The sequence below is a fragment of the Cryptotermes secundus genome, unplaced genomic scaffold (genome assembly GCF_002891405.2).
Source record: "Cryptotermes secundus unplaced genomic scaffold, Csec_1.0 scaffold47, whole genome shotgun sequence".
Taxonomy (NCBI): Eukaryota; Metazoa; Arthropoda; class Insecta; order Blattodea; family Kalotermitidae; genus Cryptotermes; species Cryptotermes secundus.
Window position 1 is genome coordinate 653,846 of NW_019721002.1, and position 23,391 is coordinate 677,236.

A 23,391-nucleotide genomic window follows, 5' to 3' on the forward strand; every position below is an offset into this window, starting at 1 on the left:
CCTATGTTTTGGAACCACGGGTATTATTCGAGTTCAAGAAAACCAATTTCATGTCCGTCCGTGATTTAGTTATTTTCCGCTCGCCTCGCACTTCTCAGTGTCAGCTGGAACAGACGGGTCTCGCCATAGCTCAAGCGGTTCAGTATTCAGTATTGAGGGGGTGGGTTCCCCATGCACTTAGACCAGTTATTGGTCCATTGTGCATCCCCCTTTAATTTCTACTGTCTCCATACCCTACCGGTACTGGTGCTCGCTATCAGCCCCTTTCTGCCAGCGAGGTTCCGATCCTCTACTGGCAGTGGTATCTAATAGTTAGTTCCTTTCTGTCAGAGAGGTCGTCCCTCCTCTGGCAGTGGTACCCAATACTTTCCCATCTACCGGAGGCATTGCAAACTACTTTGGGCGGGAAACTTTTTGGCCAAATTTAGCTCAGAGGTCTCCTAGAGACATGAGGTTCTTTTACGTGCCGTAAATCTACGACACGGTACCCACGCCTTAAAGTCCCTCCAGGAGGACTTGTTCCCTGAAATTTTCCGCCCTTAAAAATTCCACGACCTCCGCCGGGTTAGAACCCGTGTACCTTGAGTCATGAGGTGGGAACGTAGCTCAAGCGGTTAGTCGCTGGCTTTCCACCGCGGCGGCCCGCGTGGTTCAAATTGGATGACATATGGAAACACAGTACAGTAAACCCTCGGTAATCCGAGTTAATTGGGGGGAGGGTCCGGATTAGTGAAGCAAGAGGAAGCCCTAAAAGGAAAAAACTTAGAACATAAATAAATGGAAAATGTAATAATACAAGTAGCGCTGATGAAAATAAATAACAAAACATCACTGTAAAACTTTTATTTAAACTATAAGGAGACAACACACTTATTCACCGATAGAAGACTTGGAAATTGTAATTGTTTTTGAACGTAATAATGCAGGTTTAAGAAGCTGTCCAGTTTGATCTCACCAGGCAAGTGACTCGTTCTCCTTTCTAAATGCCATGAAAGTTTTGAAGTATGCCCTGAACTGTGAAGAGAATTTTTCATTCTTAAAATTTCGACCCGTATTAACCGACATCCCACATAGTGAGGGTTTATAGTACGCGTGTGGTACCAACAATCGAATTTTTCACCCAACGTATTCGTCGTTAGAAATTATATCAGGCGATATTTTTGCCTCAATACTTATCAAGAAATCGCGCGGTGGAGCCCGTGGGTGTGAACTTCCGGGCACTCTGTATACAGCGATATTGCCCGGACCGAAGTTCGCATGGACCCCAAAGTTCCTTATGTTCCCAGTTCTCATAACTTTCCCTTGTCCCGTCCCCTAATTCTTTAGACAAGCCGATATCAACACGAAGCTCGGGCTACGAACGATGAAACCCCGCCCGCCTCTCAAATCATTGCGATACGGAAAAGAAATGGCGCATTCATTGACACGCCTCGACACGATAATACCAGAGGTTGCGCCTGACAGGTTGTGCCGCAGTTCAGACGCTCGCCCTACTTTCCAGGTGGCTGTGTTCTGGTTCGACGTCTGTTTGTTTTAATAAGTTGTTTGATTCATTGCTGTACTCGCATGAATGAAGGATGAAAGAGGCGGGCTTGGAATGTGAGTTTTTTCTTAACCCTTTAAAGCCGAATTGTCCCCATACGAACTACATGCTTTAACATTAAAAAACTCTTCATTCTGCCCACAGAGTGTATCTGTGTGTTCCGTACGGTTCTCACAATAAACAGCGACTGTTTCCCTAAACAGCATTAACCGGTTGGGCTTTGTAGCGGAGATGTAATATGTTTCCTGTGAGGTACGGACTGAATTCTTATATATATTGCATTTTGCGCACAGAGTGTATCTGTGTGTTCCGCATGGTTCTCACAATAAACAGCGACTGTTTCCCTAAACAGCATTAACCGGTTGGGCTTTGTAGCGGAGACGTAATGTGTTTCCTGTGAGGTATGGACTGAACTGATAACAAACATTATTGAGAAGAAATTTGTGCTTCGATGAAGACAAAAACATTATGCGCATCTTCCGGCTGGTAACAAATATGGGGAAAGTTTTCAAGTTGGACCAAGTCTTGGTGCCTCATAGCGATTCTACCGACAATTACAGATGGGATGTAGGAAATTCCTGTTGTATATTATTTTGCCCTTGAAACTGTTAAGAGTACAAACAGATTATAAGAAGAAATCTGCGGTAAATACATCATCATTATTGGAATGACAGTCTAAAATTCCACAGGAGTTGCTGTCTGCTTCTTGCTTGGCTTAATTTTCAACCCTGAATAAGGATGCGGTATGTTCTTACGAAACGTCTGTTGACTGCCAAATAATTATATCCCACTCTTGATGTTACAGTGTCCCTAAGCACGAAACCGTGAAGAAGTATGTGGGGGAAACGCTTTGCTCCATCTACTCAGCATCATACTGAGGGGAGCTGTTAGGTTCACGGACCGGTCGCTTTATCCCTGGGAAAACATCCGGATATGCACTGAACAGTAGGCTGGGTGCGTCCCAGAACTACGGCTGGTTCCTCTGTTGTCTGGCTGGTTCAACAGTCACTGAAAATGCTGAGCTATCCGGCCTCATCTTCATTGTCGCCCTACGGCCTGTTAGAGTATCAAGCGCCTTGTCTTATGATAATGCTGCACCGCCACACTCCTGCTCCCCATGAAATGCAATTTCTCAAGAATCCTTGACTTCTGATTTCAGCGTGAGATCTTGTGCTGATGAATAATAATGCGGCCTCGTTACATTCAGATTTCGCGTGGACAGAGCAAAAACACGCACCCCGCTTCTGTGTAGCAGACGCCGTCCCATCTTACAAGAAGCGACGCGAAGTGTGAACACAGCCAGGAAATTCTATTCATGCGGCAATAAAAAAATATTGTCTGATTTGTTTCATATAATTGTATTTCTTATTTACATGGAGCCGGTCACGGTAGCCGAGCTGTCTAAGGCATGCACTGTCTTCGCTCGCTCGGAAGCCGGGATCGTGGGCTCGAATCCCACTCAGAGTATGGATGTTTGTGTGCGTTTTCCTGTGTTTGTCTACAGGTAGAGGCCTTGCGACGAGCTGATCACTCGCCCAAGGAGTCCTACCGTATGTGTAAGATCTAGAAAAACCGAAGTGAACGGAGTTCACGGAGGTAGGCCTAGGCCCACTGGGGCTGTAGTGCCAAGGGGAAAAAAAATTATATGGAGGTGTGGGAGGCGGGGCCGACCCCATTATTCGTAAGTCGTCGCGTAGCAACGCCGAAACTAAGGTGTGAGATAGACGCCAGCTACAGAAGAGTTGAAGCCGCCAGCCTGTAAAGACGTCCGCCGTTGGAAGCCGTTCCTAAGCAACGTGGCAGAGGACACTACTCTGTTTATGATAGTGATCTGTGAGGTTCAGTCAAAAGTTGTTTAAGGGTAAAAAAAATTCGATTATTCATTCAAAATCTTCTATAGTCATTCAATCACGTGAAAACTGAATGTGTTTTAGAGCAGGACGCTGAGGATGTGATTCAGGCCTGATATGAACGAAGTAAGAGGAGGAATTAGAAAAATTCATAATGAGGAGCTTTATTATTTAAACTTCTCGCGCAAATATTATTATAACAATAGAATCATGGAGGATATGATGGACAGGGCGTATGGCATGCGTGAGAGTGATGTGCGCATACAAATTTTCTATCGTGAAACCAGAAGGAAAGAAAATGAGGAACAAGGCATACATTGGATAATATTAAAGTGAATCTTAGATAAATACGATGAAGGTGTGGAACAGATTCATGTGACCAGAGATAGGGACAAGTGGCAGGTCCTTGTGAACACGGTTATGAACTTTTGGTTTCCATAAAAAGCTGACAATTTGAGTAGCTTAGGAATTCTTAGCCTCTCAAGGGAAAACCAGATCCTTGGATTCAGCTAGAAAGTGCCCCTGGATTAAAGTATACGTTCATCCGTGCTGCATCTGTGTGGCTGTGGTATCTATCAGTCAAGGAGTCTGGATTTCAAAACTGATACATTTCGATTGGAACTTCTCAAAGCGATGACAAAGAAGAGTTATATTTTCTGGTATATAACGTCATGCAGTCCTGTAAAAGTCAACATACGTTTCGGAGGAATCTATTAATTCCATTTTCAGGGTTGTAACACTGTGGTATTTTGTCCGTTTTAATTTTCGACCTCTAAGATGAAGGCAATGCCTACACGGCCTTGTATCCCAGACTATAGACTCCCAATAAATATACATGGTTCTCATTGTTGTAGCTCTTAGAGGGAAGTGTTACTGTTCTGTAAGAAGACAATCATATTTCTCCATGCACGTCAGTTGTGACGTAGCCAGAGCGCTTGAGAGTACACTCCTCGGACAGTTGGAACGCGCTTTGTATGTGTTGTTCCCGCAGGCAGCAACAGTGCGGGGGAACGGGATTAAGCGTCCTACAAACTAATTTATGATGTACTTGTGCAGAGAACTGAAACGGGCGTGACATGTTCGTCATCTGAAGCAATCTACGCAAACAGGCCTGTTCCTCATGTCCATACACACCTCGAGAGTCCTGCAAATCGCAGGGACATAACTCCGGACAGAACTTCCATTCGAATTTAAATTTACTGAGTTGTGCTATCATATCCAAAGCTGTATTGTGAGTTACGCGATATCATGAAGTACGGCTGATATCAAGACCAGCATATATCTCAGCAACTAACATGTTTGTCAGTCCGAGAGGACGCTACGGACCCCTGTCACTGAAACACTGAAGTCTTACAATTTCCACAAAAGATACTACGCCCCAAATTCTTCAACTGGAATCCCACGGCTTGCAGCTATTGGGAACGTAATATATACCAACAGAACTAAGCGGGCCGGGGTGGCTGTATCGCTGTGGACTCATATTAGGAAGGTAATGGGTTCGAATATCGGCTGGAACACAGACTATTCTGCTTGAAGAATTATTGCTGATTTCCTCAGTCCAAGTAGGGACAGTACTCCGAGCAGACAACGGCAATCCCAGTTCATCACAGACAAACTGTTCTACTTCTCGACATGTTACAACAGTCAGGACGCAGAGGGCGTCTGAAGTAAAAAAAGAAAAATAAAGCTATCCCTCTACCAGGCCGTGAAGGCCCATAGGGTTGTGAGACGTTGAGGGTCCCACACTATCTAGACAATCGGCTCAAAGATAGCGGTAAGGTTGTCAGCCTTACGCGCCGGCCGCGCTTTACTCCCCAGGAAAATTATTTAATTAATTCCTGGTGCCACACAAAGAAACGTATACTTCTGACGAAAGAGTTTCATGGGCAGGATCACAAATTGCGTGCCTACAGGGCCATCTCAAACAGTGGCAAACTCTGACTATTCACTCACTCATGAGCCCTTCTTAAAAAGCTGCTAGTTGTTCAGCTACTCAAGAACTTCCCAGCATTTTATTGAACTCGAAGTTTCATTACCGTGTTCACAAAAACCCTCCACTGGCCCCTATCCTGAGCCAGATCAATCCAGTCCATATAACCCAATTATATCTCTGTAAGATCTGTTATAATATTGTTCACCCACCTACATCTTAGCCTTCCCAGTGGTCTCTTTCCATCTGGCTTTCCCACCAATATCCTATATGCATTCATCTTCCTCCCCAATCGTGTTACATGCCCTGCCCATCTCATCCTCCTTAACTTGATCTCTCTAATTAGACTTGGAGAAGAGTACAAGTTATGAAGCTCCTCATTATGCAGTTTTCCCCAACCTCCTGTCACTTCATCTCTCTTAGGTCCAGATATTCTCCTCAGCACCCTGTTACCTGATCATTACCAAAACGAAATGTACACAAAAATACAGGGCGTGGGAGAAACCGTGGGAACTGGTACTTCCTTGCGGATGAACCTGTTCGGCTTCCCTATCAACTCCGTCACGGAAACTTACTTCCTGTCACGTGTCTAGATTGATTTTCCCTGACTCAGCACCACAACATGACGTATGGTGGAGTGGAGATATATCCCGAAGCATTTTTCTCCGCAACACTTGACGAAGTTGACGGCTCAGTTTCAAGCCCTGGCCGCTTCACTGCTTTGGCAAAGAGCCCTCGGTACCCACCAGATAAGAGGCAGGGTAGCTCTAAGAGCGAGGGACAGGGACATATCTAACATCCAGTTGTCTAGTCTAGTCACTACAGTGACTGAGCTACGTAGGCTGCGTGAAGACAGGGGCCCTCATCTCAAAGTCTGATCATTGTCGTTACGTTTAGCACCCGACTTTGCGTGCCAGGTGAATACAGGGAGCGGTTATATTCTCTGCCAGCAAGTATTTGTAATTTTATCAAACTTGTTTCTTATTAGAGACAGAAATACACCGGGCTTTGTTGTTTTCATTTTATGGAATGGCTGCGCGCGCACGCGACGGTTAGCGAGCGGCACGCAACTTCAACAGAAATGGAAGTAAAACACTCACTCACGTGGGTCCGCGCTATTGCTGTTCAGACAATACTGCTCTGCTTAATATGCTCCATAACCGGCAGGTGGCAAGCTGGGGTTCGTGAACCGGGTGTCACTCTCAACACAATCATTTTTGTGAAAGAATTATGGCCTCTGATTGATGCCTGAGACTTTTCCGCTAATATGGAGAAGCTGGTAGGAATAATATGTAAAAAGGTAAAGGTATTCCTGTTGTGAGACATCGAGGCTCCCACATTTTCTCCAGAAAATCGGCTCAAAAATGGCGGTGAGGTTGTCAGCCTTACGCTCCGGCCGTCATCCACCCCCAGGAAAATTTCTGGTACTCATTTATGTTAGAGGCTGAGTCGAACCCAGGGGCGGTTGGAAGGATTAGCTGAATTAAAAAATCCAATGACCTCATCGGGAATCGAATCCGTGGCTTGTAGAATGGTGCCTCAACCAACAGCAATTCCATGAATTATAAATCAATAATCATGAAACTCAGCGAAGTATTTCTGGTGTATATCTACTGGCATGCTCACACCTCGTGGGTGCAACTTTGCGGAACAAAAGTTCTCTGTTTGCTTGAATTTCATCCCAGGAAAAGGAACAACGTGAAAGCGTTCAAAACACAATGGAGTAGCTCTATAACGACGGCGTAACAGTCAACGTCACTCACTGCCTATGTTGCAGCCTCGTTCCCACGGCGGATGGAGTGTACATGGGACTTCTGAGACTGATTTCTGACATTCATCTCACCGCCCAGGGTCACCCGTCGTTACCATGCAAAAGACATGTTCCGTATTTTCATTCACTCTCACAATCCAGACCCACACGATCGTATCGGTAGGGAAAAACAAATTCGAAACAATGGCAAGGAAGTTGCCGTGGAAGAACCTCATACAATATCCGAGCATGGACAAAGTAAGGGGACCCGCGAAAGTCTTCAGTCAATTAGTCCGTACTCTAGCTGTGATTCGAATCCAGTACTTCTAGAAATACAATCCAGGAATAGTCCACAGCGATAGAGATGTAAACATTCTGGTTTGTGAAGTAAGCTTACGTTTATCCTGTAGAGATAAGCAACTTGAGAATAAATACATTAACCCCTACCAGACTGCGCTCTGTAAGACGCCAGCGTCGGCGTCCCTTACGGGATATTTCGTCTTGAAGAAGGTATCAGCCTTCTCTCAACTGTCAGACTGTCCACCGCCGTAAGGTAACGCTGGGCACTGTTAAGAAGCAACAGCACGGAGGCACGCCGTAGCCTAGTTTGTTGAAGCATTATGCTAGAAGATAGAAGGTCGCAGTTCGATTCCCGATGAGATCATTGGATTTTTCAATTTACCTAATTCTTCCAACCGCACTGTGGCCCTGGGGTCGACTCAGCCTCTAACAGAAATGAGTACCAGGAATCTTCCTGGGGGCAAAGGGCGGCCGGCGCATAAAGCTGACAACCTCACCGCCGTCTGTGAGCCAATTGTCTAGAAAATGTGGGAGCCTCGACGCCTCATAACACTATGGGCCTCCACGGCCTGTTACAGGGACAGCTTTACCTTTTGTTACTGTCAATATTTATATAATATTAAGAATGATGATGCGAAGAATTGGCGACTGAGGAGCGGGGGGGGGATTGACATGGGGTGACTGACATAAGTGTAGCTCCTTGCTGCTAAGCCAATCAGTTCGGCTGATCCATAAAACTTGCAGAGAAATATCACTGAGGCTCCCAAATACTAAACACAAGAGAAGTTCAAACAATCGGAGTTGAATTGTCTATTTCATGAAAAATGTTGATAGAAATAACATTTTGTACATTATAGTTTATTATTATTATTATTATTGTTGTTGTTGTTGTTGTTGTTTGTTTGTTTGTTTGTTTCCTTATATGCATTAACGTGTTTTTTCCCCAGTGCTTACTTTTAATTAGTCTTTGATTTTGTTGTATTTTAGCGTCCTGTTGCACTGATCTTCGTCCATGATATGTAAGCAGTGTCCGTCTTTTAGTGCACTCAATTTTACTTGTTACTTGACAACAAACAAGTAAAATTAAGTGCACTAAAAGACGGACACTGCTTACATATCATAGTCTTTGATTTTATGTTGTTTGTCCAGTACGTAACTACTTTTGTCTGCATTGTGCTGTGTCTGTAATTTGCCTTGCGGCTGTTGGCTCAGCACATAAATAATAAAGAACTGAATTTCGCGAAACTTTTGAACAGGGAGTTTAGTACGGAAGACAGGCCTGAGAAGCAGCGCTTGCGACGCACGGCCGAGCGATGGGCTGATAAAAGAGTTTGCGCCAATTCGGTCCAAGTTATTTTCACATGGGCACTGTGCCCCCACAGTACACACAGACAACAGCAGGGTTACGTGGGACAGAGCAATAGCGGTTACTACTTCTGCATCGAAATCGCGAGATCCTGGGTTCGTATCTCGACCACAAGCAGCCTATTCTGATCTTATACTGGTTGTTCTCGATCTAAAATAAATACAATACAATACTCTTCCTTACGTTTCTCATTCAATATGTCATTCTCACTAATCTAGTCCAGTGGTTCTTCGTGTGTTAGTACTAGCGACAGATCTGGAAAATTCGTTTCTTGTGTGTTCCAGCAGAATTAGAACAGAAAACTGGAATTTAAAATGATGTCACTTATTGGCTAGAATTATAAAATTATATTTAAATTTATATTTAAAGTCAGTTTTAAACCGATGTTCTTCACAATATTTATCATCTCTCTGGTTTACGATAATTTTATAATTCTAGCCAATAAGTGACATCATTTTAAATTCCAGTTTTCTGTTCTAATTCTGCTGGAACACACAAGAAANGCACCATTCAACAAAAGCTTTTATTCCTATAGAGGGAGCTTACTGCCTCCTTCGCATTTAACGTACTTTGTAACTTGTACTTCAATTTCGTACGTATCTCTCCACGGAAAAAAGGGAGAAATTTAATTTTGTCGTCTCTCCGTGAACATCTTCCGGAATGAAGAGTTCTTTCTTCTGGGATATAACAGTGTACACTCCGTTGAAATGCAGCCGATTACAAGGCCTTATACCCCGAACGTAAAGCTCTTCATATTCTCCGCTGTGAGAACCACAAGTCCTACATTTTGGCAATTTAACTTAGAGTTCTTACAGTGGCAGTAGTGACAGCTTCCTAAGCACCAACCCTCCGTCACACAAGGCAAAATCACTCCGTGGACTTGCTTAACATGTTGAACTACGAAATTCAGCAAATGAATATTTACACATTCAGTTCATACATCACAGGAAACATACAGCGTCACCACACAGAAGACTAACCGGTTAATACTGTTAAGGAAAACAGTCGCTGTTTATTGTGAGAACCATACGGAACACACAGATACACTCTGTGAGCAGAATGCAGTATATATAAGAATTCAGTCCGTACCTCACAGGGAACACATTACGTGTCCGCTACAGAGGTCAACCGGTTAATGCTGTTTAGGGAAACAGCCGCTGTTTATTGTGAGAACAGTAAGGAACACACAGACACACTCTGTGGGCAGAATGCTATGTATATAAGAATTCAGTCCGTACCTCACAAGAAACACATTACGTCTCCGCTACATAGCACAACTGGTTAATGCTGTTTAGGGAAACAGCCGCTGTTTATTGTGAGAACAGTAAGGAACACACAGACACACTCTGTGGGCAGAATGCTATGTATATAAGAATTCAGTCCGTACCTCACAAGAAACACATTACGTCTCCGCTACATAGCACAACTGGTTAATGCTGTTTAGGGAAACAGCCGCTGTTTATTGTGAGAACAGTACGGAACACACAGATACACTCTATGGTCAAAATGTAGAATTCTGATATCTTAAAATACGTGGTATATATCGTTACCATTTCAAGGCTAAATCTTCCGACTCTGTCGTTATGTACGTTGGAAGATATAGTAGTATTTATGGACCGGACCAAAAGGTGGAAGCAGTAAACGACGAAGAGAGGTACCTGTGCTTCGCTCTGTATTGCTGTATCGACTTGTGCAGAAACGTTACCTGTGGACAGCAGCATTGCTTCTTCTACCAAATGACTTCCCAGAACTTTTGCAACCCATAATGTGTGCGCCCAATCAGATCGCGATTTCTGTGTCCCTCGAGGTAATAACGCCTACGCGTGGACCAAACCGTAGTTAGAGATTGGAAGTGCCAGATCTTTACGTTGAAAGAGCAACTTATTTTTTTGCTGTCCGGTAATAAAAAGGAGAACTTGTGGATTTCTTCACATCTGCCTGCTGTTGCTGATCTGTGACAGGGGAGACACATAACCACATTCTACTGGAAGAATAAGGCTGTCTGGAGAACACAAATGATCCATTTCCACGGTTTTATTTACGTTTAGTTCCGATATCTTCCTGGGGTTGATCTGCAGTGAGCAGTACGTGTTGATGTTCACATTCGGAGTCATATCAGGGTGGATCCTGCCCTAGCAGGGCGCTAAAGCTCGCAGTGAGAGACAGTGTGTTTCTACTGTCGTAACTGGCTGCATCAGATTTCTCTAGCCCCAGCTCATGTATGTATATTATGATGCTTTAATAATTTCGATAGTTGTAAGATATGAGGTTTTCACGGCGGTGACTATGAAGAATGCCGTCTTCTTCGATGTGGAGCCGTGTAGATAAAATCCGCGAGTGAGGAACCAACATGAACAGGTGGCTGCAGCCACAAGCTATTCTTGACCTCGAAACTAATTGGAGCTGAATGATCACCTTCACGCCCAGGCCGCTGTCCCTCAAGTGAAACGGCAACGGTTACCCTTTGGATAGGAGACTGGATGGGGCCCAAAACCGGTCTGGACGACGTAGAAAAGGGAAAAATTTGATCATATTGGGATTCGATTTCATATTCCTCGGCAGTCCATCCCGCAGGCAACTGTTATACCGACTGAGCAATCCCGGCTATTGGTATTCTCCTGGGTGGATTAAAAAGAAAAACAATAAAACATCCATTAGGACAACAGGATCCCCTGAATCTGAGGATTGCTAGCCCATGGCGCTCTTCGTGAAATATTGAAATTGTGGGGACGTGTCGGTGTTGTTCGTCTGACACATTGAGAGAAAGTACTGCAAGGGTCGGTAATGCAGCGCGTTAGGTAGAGCAGAGCAAATTGGCAACCAGTTGAATGCTTCATATTTCAGAGCGACAAGTAGGACATACACTTCCCTCTCTTCTGTTCCCATCTGCCACAAGTGTCGGCATGTCGCCTCACCACAGCATATGGTTCCTGAGTTCAGTTCAGGCATCGCGACGCTTCTCCGGCCGTCAGCAGTACCCGATGCTTCAATCATCAGGGAATGACATGATGAGTAATGTTTCCGCAACATAGATATAACTCTCGGACACTACTTCAATCATAAACCATGAAGATAGAAACGCAGATAATCTCCGAAACATCCCGAGAACACTCCCTTACAGATATAATGTCACGTGATGGAGAGTGACTACACACGGGTTTTGCATTCATGACTCTCTGATACAGCGCGTGGCTATACTTTGCAGTTCACTACTACACTCACGCGCACTAGAGCCCACTGTCACGTCTTCACTGCCGTTGCTTGGTATCGGCTTCAAGGGCGGACGTTCCCTGGGTTCCCGAGCTTTCCCCATGCCTCAGCTACCAACTTCTCATAGCAGCTGCTCACAAGGACAGAAACCCAGCGGTTATCTGACTGAGACTGGCTGTTAACTGGTCCTGCTTATAGCGACCAGTGTCATATCAAAGGAAAGTATGTGATGAGTTCGTCCCAGAACTTCTTGTTACAATTCGTAAAGTACCGAGAATGTGAATATAGATAACTTGATTTATATTTTGCAGGTGTTCGGTACGATTCTCGTCCGGAAAACTGGCTTTACAGCTTCAGGATTTATGAGGTTTTCCTCAGTCCCTTCAGGAAATTCCTATACAACAATTCAACTAAGTCTTTCCTATTCGTCATTTGTTCGACAGGCCAAGTCTTAACGGTGTCAGCGCTATAATATTATAAAAAGATTATGGGAAAGTTAGGTAGTTTCGTCCAGTGTGATTGGTTATGATTTTTTCAATTTCAATACAACCAATTTATATTATTTATATTGTATGTATATACACGTATTTTAACTTTTAGAACATGTACTGTAATAGTGGCTTCTAACAGTACTGATGTAAAGGTGTCCCTCTGAAGGCCGAAACATGTAAGGGCATGAATAATTGAAATAAGAAAATCTTAACCACTCACACTGAACGGAACTATTTAACTTTTTAATGATATTAGTGTGACGGAGTAGAATGAAACAAATCAAATTACACAAGGAACTAACAAACATTTTCGTGAAGTGAACACATGTTCTGCAACACACATTCTGGTGATATAAATGGAGGTTTCACAAGAATATCTAAACATCTGTGCAGAAAACGAAAGGATACACACTTCACGGGTCTCAGTAACGGCCGTTAGCGATGAAGAACCAGCAAACTAGACCGCAGAATTGGTATGAGTGTACAGAGCGAATGCGTGAACAGCTATTAACGAAACCCATTTTGTGTTGGCGGAACACGCGGTATATGCTTCAAGCTAGAAGGTCGTTGGTTCCATTTCCGATGAGGTCACTGGATTTTTCAATTGACCTAACCCTTCCAGCCGCACTATGGCCTCGGCGTCGACTAAGCCTCTGACAGAAATAGTATCAAGAATCTTCCTGGGGGTAAAGGGCGGCCGGCGCTTAAGGCTAACAACCTCATCGCCATCTGTAAGTTGACTGTTTAGAAAACGTGGGAGCCTCGACGTCTCACAACCCTTCGGGCCTTCACGGACTGTTACAGGGACAGCTTTACCCTTTTGCCTTATGTTGTACCGATCGACAGAAGGAAGAGGAAGAGAAAGGAGAAGGAGAGAAAAAGGAAGAAGAGACTCATATATAATCAGAAGACATATAAAAGCGACGAAAAGGAAAGTTTCAAATCTGAGACAGTAAAATATGGTCGCGAGTTGCAAGGGACTCAGACCCGAGAAAGACTGCACTGGCAAGGCCAGCATCATATACTACAAAAGCAGACCCGTCCTCTCGTCAGAGAGGGTGCCCCACAAAAACAAGACCGTAAATGCCAAACAGTAATAAATATCTGGTCATGAGTCCCAGATGGGGCTCGACACCAAGACTTACTGACTGACTGACCGCCAGTCGTAATGTGACTTGGACTTGGCCTTTATGAGACGCAGAATTACTGGATCTGTTTCCGAAACGTCATCTTTTTATTTACTAGAATCCCGGACGATGGGAAGTCCCCAAAACCCAGTAATTCGTCGTCAGAACCCTTCAAAATGTAGCTTTTTGGGAGTTTAAAGCTTGGAGGCTGTGACTTGCAATTACTGTGAAACTGGAGACGGCAGACCCGTGAAGGAATGAAGCAAAGAGAGGAAGGAAGATCAGATCATATGCTCCTGCTGACGCGCCGAAATGCTCTCTTACACTTGTTGATGGAGACGCACCGGGCAGTATGCTTACAGGAACGGAAAAACTGGAGTTCCTGTTCGTGGCAACATGAGCTTGGACGATTCTCCCTAAAGGCGTATATAAAGATATGACTTTATAAGGCTTCATGCAGTTTATGCTTACCTGAGATGCTCACCATATTGAATAATATTTCGCAAAAAAAAAACTGATGAGCATTAATGGCTCTGATTCCAGATTTGATTATGATAATTGGTTTTAAATGTTCTTACTTGTTCATTCGAATGATAACTAACGTATTTTCGGCCTATGTTAACCAGAGCATTCTCCCTCTGATGTACATAATTACACACTCGAGTAACTGGAACAGATACTCAGAACCACAAATGTGCAAACGATATTTGTTTGGCGAACGGCGAAATACGCTTGGATGGACCACAAAAGGAAATGAAGGTGCATTAAAGAATTAAAAATGGAACACGTATCGGGCAGGAGTCGGTATAGCGACTGGCTACGGAATGGACGGCCGAGGGGTCGGAATTCGAGTCCCGGTATTTTCAAGAATGTTCTCTGCTCCACGTCTTCCAGACCGACTCTGAGGCTCACCCAGTACCTTATCGAATCTTCCCCGGAAGAAAAGCGGCCGGGGCATGAAGCTGAGCCCTCACCTCCAAAGAGTGCCGAGGTCAAGAAAATATGGATCGATACATCCACTCCCCCATACGCCTTCATGGTGTAGTGCTTAATTAGTTAAGCACAGGGGACAGCTTTACCTCTTACCCAAGTTGGGCAACATTTCGAAATGTAAGGCCATCTGATGACGGTTGCGTCAGTGAACTGGGAGAGATAACCGATGATAAAAATTGGACTAACAGGGCCTCAGAGCTCAAAAAATTGCCGAACTTCTGACTGCCAGGTAATGAAGATGATCAAAGCTGTCATCATTATGATATGTATCCGTGTTTACATTATCATCAGTTCATAACGGTCGCTTACTTCTCTGGGAGCTCTCTAACCAATGTCTTTACTTCTCTTCTTGGATACGGCGCCGTGCAGTCCGCTAGAGGTTCACAGATGTTGCGAACTAAAGCACTGCCTCCTTCTTCACGGTTTAAGAATAATCTAATGAACTAACCAGCAAAAAGTAAACGACAAACAGAGCTCCACTTGTTACGCTAGTCTTCAGTCCTGGACCTGAATACGAAACATCCACTAATTTCACCCGACTACACGGTTTCACATTCAATAATCTATAAAGTATTGCATGTAATGTTATGTTTCGTATGTGTTTCACACTGTCACAGAAGTGAGGTTAAGTAAACCTCAGCACAACCTCACAACCGAAGCTGACACAGCAGCCTCAAGGTTCAACAGAAATTCGTGTATGTATAAATAACTACAGGAGACGGACGATATGTGAGGTTCGTAACATGGGGACAGCGAAGCCCTGCCTCTCCATCATGTGCAGGTCTCTGCAAGTAACTTCATACAGAGAGGTGATGCCGTGTAGTTGGGTATACTCGTATGTTCACCGCTGTGAGAACTTCAAATCCAGCGAATTCTATTTTACGAGTAATTATGAATTCCTCTCTCATAAATTTCCAGAGACAATGAAGAATGCTGTCTTCTGGGATGTGGCGCCGTGTACATCTTGTATTAACTGATGTTTCGGAGGAACATTCCCTTCATCTGGCTGGTGACAGTCTGCAGCCTCCTGCTTACGCTGGTTCCTCGATTGCAGGTTATTGTACCCTGATGATGGAGGTGATACTTTCCTCCGAAACGTCGGTTAATATAAGATCTACACGGCGCCACATCCCACAAGACGAGAAACCTGAAATCTTACAGAGACTCTCTAAGTTTCTGGACTTCGTCCATCGCTCGATAACAGAATGTTTCGGAAAGTAGGTCTGTTTCTGTTCTCAGGTGAGGAGGTGGGAGACACCTACTTACTGTGTTGTGCCTTTAGAAAGAGTTCACCTCAATCACTGGACCTTTCTTCAGAGTAACGGAGGGCGGACAAACTCCAAAAACCGCATAAATCTCAAGTGGCAGACAGAGATGTCGTCACTCTTATAATCTGCTTCTTTGCATTGTCTGATCTGAAACCCTCAAAAGTACTCTATTCCGGAATGTGACGCCGTCTAGTCCGGTAGAAATTTGCAGGAGAATTCTGTCTCAATCCTCTTCTGTCTACTTTCTGGTCTCTTGGCACACTCTTCGACTCCGAAACGTCGGTAAATTTCTGCCGAACTATACGGTTTTATACCAGAGAACATTATAAACATTATTCACTCTTTCACGAAGCTGAGGACGTTTCGGCCAAGGCGCCAGATTTAAAAAGGCGAAGTGAAGTTAATCTGCGTTACTCACTGGTTGAGGGTCCGGTCGTTGGAGCCGGTGGTTGACGTCTGTGTGCCCCCTCCACTGTCGTGATGGCGTCGCTCTTTGTGTACGATGCCCATCAGCTTCATCCAGGGGTTGTTTTGCGCGTGGCCCCCCATGCCACCCGTCTGCCACATGGCGCTTGCTATGTTGACACATCCGCGTCGAGAAACTAACCCAGTACCCCTCTGCCTGGCGTAGAGGGGACAGTGAGCGGCGGAACTTTCAGATTCTCCTAGCAACCAAGAGCAGCAGCTAGTAGCTGGAGGCGGTACTGCGACCCGCAACACCGAACCACATCACTCGCAAGCCGCCGGAACAAGCACACCACACATTACTCCCGCCGCACCTGCAAGGGTGAGCACACTGACCACACACGCACACGCGTCCAAATTATTTCCCGTTACTGGGACCCCCGGCGACGGCGGTGACGCTGTACACGCAGTTGTGCGACCGTCCCGCCGCCGAACTACCGTGCTACTGACGGCGACGCATCCAGCAGTAGACGCCAAAGAGCAAGACAGAGATAGCGTAGCGACGCGCGCGACCACGCTTACCTGGATCGTATTCCGCCCCTAGCTGTCTTCTAGGACGTAACGCCGTGCACATACTGGTCAAAGTTTCGGAGCAACATGATGCCTCCATCTTCAGGGTAGAAGAGTAAGTCACGCGGAGGGTGTAGAAATATCAGTGATATAAGTGGAAAATTACTGTGATTAAAGGGGGGAAACAAGACAGTGTCATAGGGTTCGAGTCTAGGTCAGATCGTGTGGGATTTGTGGTGGACAAAGTGGCACTGAGGCAGATTTTCTCCGAGTACTTTGATTTTTCCCCTGCCAATCTTCATTCCACCAATTGCTCCACAATCACCCTCACCTATCATCTGGGGCTGATACAATAGGCCAGAAGTGTCCGACGTCCCAAGTGGACTCAGTCCCACTCCGCCCCACGAAATTAAAAAAAAAAGAGAGGAAAACAATGTGAGGGGTGTAAACTGAAAGGGATCCTGTGGCACTGAAAGAGGGGCTGGACTTGTAGACTGGCAGACAGATGGTACAATGTAAAGACTGTAAAAAGTAGAGGGGAACAGGACAGATACGGAACGTAACAGAGCGGTCTGAAGAAGATCCGGCCTTTTTTTGGTTCACAATTTCATATAACCTAAATTCTCGTCCTCCCCTACATCACCGAATTCTTTCCCTCACAGATTGCATTTCTATCCTGAAGAAGGCATAGCAGGTTCCTCCGAAACGCCGGAGTACACGCCGTTATATCCCAAAATCTTATAAACTTCAGAGTGGCCGTCATGAGAACTTCACGTTTGTCCATTTCGTTTCCGACAGATGTGTGACACGGGCAGACGGCTTTCGGGCGCTTTTCGTGGGGGCGCCATTTCGGGGGAATCACTTCGCGACGAGTTAGCCCCACGAGTTCGCCCAATCCATGCACGATTGCAAACTTTCTTCAGGTTATCTTAGCGGTGACTGTGATAAGTACTATATTCTGAAATAGACACCGTGTAGACTGATAAAAATTCATGGACTTCTCGGAGGAACACACTGCCTCATTTTCCAGGGTCGAAATTAATCAATCATCAAACAGAGCTTCCCTGGCTCACTATTAGAGAGTGAAGATGGACGTTTGTTCCAGCAAAACTGTACGGCGTCACGTTCCGGAAGTAAGTAATCCTCACAGGCTACCATAGTTTCTCCATAAAGTATCTGTCAGTCTAAAATAGCCAGATATAGTATCGGATTAAAGTTCTGAAGTTATGCAATTAGGGTTTCCATAGCAACGAACTGGGGAGAGTCGACAGTTTGCATGAATGTAATTACATAGCAGGCCAAGAATGAGAGAGCAGTTACTTCTGGTTTCTAATAAGGAATGCTTTTCGTTGGAACAAGAGAGACAATAAAAACTAGGATTAAGTATTAACATATTCAGTGTATTGTTGCGTTCAACAGCCCGCACTTAAATAAACTCTTTCGCGCCTGCACCAAGCTTGTACAGAAACAACACAATAGGTCCACTTGTGGTGCATGAGTACGTCTGACGTCATTAGTTCTTCCCAGAGGGCATACACAGAACGGAGTGTAATTCGTCCGCTAAGCCTGTTGAGACTCCTTCAGTGTTACATTTAAGATCCTCGTTCGTATGTTTTGCATCCTTCTGTGTGTGTTACTTCTACATAGATATGTTCTTCCGTCACAATAATTCACACTTTTAATAAATAACTGATAGATTAGAATTTGTCGTTAAAATCGGTTAGTTTATTAATATGTTCTTTTCGTTGCATGTTTCCCTCATTTATGACCATCATCACGCGTTTACATACAAGATGTGTCCATGTTCATTACCAGACTGCGTGTCGCGAGGGATGCATAGCTAAATAGTCATGTCATGTTAAAGTTTTTATATAGAATTACAATTCTCACCGGGGCGGCCCGGGTTCGATCCCGTGTCTCGTCAAGTGCGAATTGTGGTGGACAAAGTGGCGCTGGGGTTGATTTTCTCCGAGTACTTCGGTTTCCCCCGCCAATCTTCATTCCGCCAACTGCTCCACAATCACCCTCACCTATCATCTGGGGCTGGTACAATAGGCCAGAAGTGGCCGCAGTACAAGGGACTTAGTCCCACCCCACTAGCATTAAAAAAAAATAGAATTACAATGTTTCTATATACCGAAATTGTTGTCTCGGAATTAGTATAGCTTATTTAAAATTATTGTTATTTTCCTAAAAATTATCCTATTATACGTATGGGGGGGGCCTTATGCGTGGAACTGATGAATGTTGCGTGTATATATATATATATAAAGCGCGAAAACACTACATATATACAAAATGTGTTCTCGAGCTTTTCCCTTTTATAGTGACGCGGTTGTTATAGGAGTGTGCACTGTTGGTGCTAATGGTCGCACGTGTGTGTTTTTGGGTGGGTGGTTAAACGGTGTATTTTGAAATGTTGATCCTTTAATATAGATGTCGCCAATGTCGATTGTTCCGTTCCGTCCTGTTTTTGGTGGTTTCTGCTTTCTGACGTTCTGTTGTAAGCTCGCTGCTTGTGTTATCATTTGTTTCTACATTAGCAAACTTTTGCGTATTGTAGTTCCGTCTACTGCGCTGTTTCCTGGTTTCCTGTTCAAGTGTCGTGCCGCTGTTTCTACAGGTATGGTGCTGTACCTGACTGCATTGTTGGGAATGCACGTCTGAAATCTCTGTTTCGTGAGCATAGAACTGTTTTATTAATGCTTCGTGTAAAATCAATTACAGATGTAGCCTTTCCTGAGAGTTAATCTTTTTTACGGGACTAAGTCCCTTGTACTGCGGCCAGTTCTGGCCTATTGTACCCGCCCCAGATGATAGGTGAGGGTGATTGTGGAGCAATTGGTGGAATGAAGATTGGCAGGGGAAACGGAAATCCTCGGAGAAAACCTGCCCCAATGCCACTTTGTCCACCACAAATCCCACTTGACCAGACCCGGGATCGAACCCGGGCCGCCACGGTGGGAAGCCAGCGACTAACCGCTTGAGCTATGGCGCGGCCTTGACAATTTCTTAAGTATCGATACAATTCCCGAAACTTATTTTCCAATAATAACAGCTTTACAGCATAACTATGCACGAAACATATCGTCCTTTTTCATAACAAACCTCTAAACTGTACTATTGTTTCTGTATAATTCTATTCTTAATTGCATTTGTGTTTCTTCTAATACAAAATGTGTTTCTCTGAAATCAACAGACAATAGACAACAATAAAAGAGATTTCTGTATTACTATATTCAATTCACAATCAATTTCAACTGAAGTTACCATATGGAAATATAACTGTCGAGTTTTTATGTCCATTGTTGTGTTTTAACCGTAATATTCTCAATTACATATATCTGTATGCATACACTCGCAGTTACGAACCAAATGTAAATGTACACTAATCACACAGACACCCAGAGGGCAAATGCATGATGATCGTGTTTACTGACCGAATGTGACAGATTTTCGGAACAAAACTTGGTCAGATAACTGGAACTGCGCCAGTTACGCAGTCAGCTGCTAATCAATGAAATTTGTGCTGCGTTTTAGTGATGTTAGTCACGTACTCAATAATTCGGTCGAAGCAAGAGGAAAAAATTTATCACTGCCACGGGCTACAGGCCCGTTATTTTGATGTCATTCGACAACTTTCCTTTAATGACGAGTGTAACAAAATTCGTTAACGTCCAAGCTTTGAGGAAGAAATAATATAATGTCATGAATTAGGGGTTGCGATTATTAAACGGGGTTTTGGATTGGAAGATTGGATTTATTGCCATTTTACGGCCGCGCCACAGCTCAAGCGGTTAGTCTGTGGCTTCCCAGGGCGGTGGCCCGTGTTCGATCCCGCGTTTGCTCAAGTAAGATTTGTGGTGGACAAAGTGGCGCTGGGGAAGGTTTTCTCCGAGTACTTCGGTTTCCCCTGCCAATCTTCCTTCCACCAATTGCTCCACAATCACCCTCACCTATCATCTGGGGCTGGTACAATAGGCCAGAAGTGGTCGCAGTACAAGGGACTTAGTTCCATCCCACTAGCAATAAAAAAAAATATTGCCATCTTTAACACATAACTTGTAACTGCAAATGATACAGCGCTATCGCTGATCTACATATATTACAGATCACTGTTAAAAATACACTAATTTCCTCAGTCTTCACTAGTCATATCCTGGCAACGGATTTATAACAGTCTCACTGTAACTGCAGTGATTCGACTGTCGACTCCAGAGACTCCCTCATTTCTAACTTTAGCTGGTGTGTATTCCACGTTATATAGCCTCGGCACGGACCCAACGGAAAACGCCGTTTCCTAAAATTCCTCTATTATTATAGAGGTGTGTTTACTTCTTCGCTGCAAAGAAACTGTAGTTCTTCGACTTTTGCTTGCGTATTCGTTTCCGCGGGAATGTGTTTACCGAGTCATTTCCTAGCAATAATCGTCTCCTCTGACTATTCTGGCTTTCAGGCGTCATGTCACAATAATTTCGTAACAATTTCGTACTTTCTGATTACCGCCTTGTGTAATGTGACGCCGAATAGTTCAGTGGACGTGTAAACCAGTTTCGGGGAAATCTTATGACCCAGATTTCAACGGAGAACAAGCAGCTCTCAGGTTTCTTTGAAAAGTTTGTAATTATTTATCAGATTACACGGCGTCATATTCCAAAACACCATAATATGAATACTCACTGTCATGGTAATATGAGATTTATTTCCGGTGTATATTTGTCTTCTTGATACCAAATAATTAGGTACATGCCTCGTGCGGCCTCTGCATTCTTTCTATCGTGTACCGCCCCACAGCATGTTCAGGAAAGTCTGTTCCATTCATTCTTTCCAGGTGCTTCTTCCATTTGTTTGTTTAATAACAAAATTCCCAGCGACTTTACTGCTTTTCTGTCTATCTGAAATTTCGCAATTCAATTCAGAAGAATGAATTTGGGATTATCAGTTTCAGACCTGTCGCTGAGACTCCTGTAGTGGGCCCCAGTGTGGCGCAATTTGCAATCTGCTTAGACATTAGTAACTTCCCTCGCTCATACCTCCATGCTGACGCCACATTGCAGGCGTCTCCCGTGAGTGTGATGGCGCTCTGTAACAAATGCCTAGTTCATGTCAATGTAAATTGGTGTGGGAGGGAGGGGAAACCAAACTGGGGCCATCCGTTGCACGGCCGTTGCAACTGTATTTGCTTCATAGTTCCTGTCCTCCGCTTGCAGACTTGACACACATTTCAAGGTCATGCATGAGGCCCCATATGTATCACAGCTTAGCGCCCCCCCCCCACGTGTTCATCACGTAACATTTATAGTACAGCTATTGTGAACTGCGAATATGGAAAGGATTTGGAAGGCAGTGGTCATGGCCTATTCAAAAACCATTCTTGCACTAGTCAGGAATTAAATCATGTACACCTGAAGTAGGGTATCCGATACCTGGACAGAGATTCGAACCCAGTACCAAATACCAATCAAGAACATCACTTGTGTGCCAATTTGTTCGGATTTCTGGAATTGTCGTCGTATAGTTTGGTAGATAAGAACTTATGTGCAACCATAATCCTAGTTTTCAGTGTCGCGATATCCTCAGACATGAGGACTGGTACGCAAAACCGGCGCAAGTCGCATACAAAAGAAAGCGCAATATAGATGTCTGAAGCGGGAGACTTGGAAGGACCCACTTCAGGATCTGCTGAGTGTGAAATGCAGTAGCAACAAACCCGAGATTAAGGGCTGGGAGGGCGAAACGACTAAACCTGTGATGCGAGATGTGGAATCAGCTACGTTTAAGACGTCGGCACAACCCAAAGACACAGACATCCAGGGCCCTTTTTCTTTTTGTTAGTGGGGTGGTGCTAAGTGCCTTGTACTGCGGCCACTTCTGGCCTGTTGTACCAGCCCCAGATGATAGGTGAGGGTGACTGTGGAGCAATTGGTGGTATGAAGATTGGAAGGGGAAACCGAAGTACTCGGAGAAAATATTTCCCCACCACAAATTCCACTTGACCAGACCCGGGATCGAACCCGGGCCGCCGCGCTGGGAAGCCAGCTACTAACCGCTTGAGCTATGACGCGGCCTCCTGGACCCTTACAACAGACCACAAGCCGCATGGAGCGATGAACAGGGGAAGCCGTTTAAAGAGGCGGCCGGACGAATGGACAGGACACGGCAGGGGCAGGTCAGCAAGTGACACAGATGCCTGACTGCCACATGATAAAACTGATGATGAAATATGGAAGCTTCTTTTCCAAATTATGTTTTGTTTGTTTACACAGTCACAGTGGGGCATTATATAAGGTACGTTTTAAAGTGCCCCATCTGGCAACGGCGCCAGAGAATTGTTGTTGCACCTTTCTGTCATCCATGTCTCCTTTTCGCTTTTGGACCCCGTCCATTGATTTTCTGTGGCCCGTCACCTGTTACGTCAGCAGGTGAAGACGGGTACGTGGTATTGGAGCCCTTACATCCTATCACCTAAAGTTTCCACTACAGGCGGAAAGGCAAACATTCCCTAGACATACCCTTGGGGGAAGATATTAGGGGTTGGTTGGCAAGCATGAAACCCTAAAGAGAAGATATGCCAGTCACAGTAGCCGC

The 23,391-nt window shown here is 44.6% G+C and overlaps 1 protein-coding gene across 1 annotated transcript in view; it reads right to left on the bottom strand.

The window, feature by feature from the left end:
* The window catches only part of LOC111874401 (potassium voltage-gated channel protein Shaker), a 352,375-nt gene extending 335,660 nt beyond the window's left edge, over positions 1-16,715 (bottom strand). Inside the window, exon 1 of the mRNA XM_023869887.2 lies at positions 16,247-16,715. Coding sequence (XP_023725655.1) covers positions 16,247-16,395 — 149 coding nt within the window. The 5' untranslated portion in view covers positions 16,396-16,715. The remainder of the gene's footprint in view (positions 1-16,246) is intronic.
* Between the last annotated feature and the right edge of the window lie 6,676 nt (positions 16,716-23,391).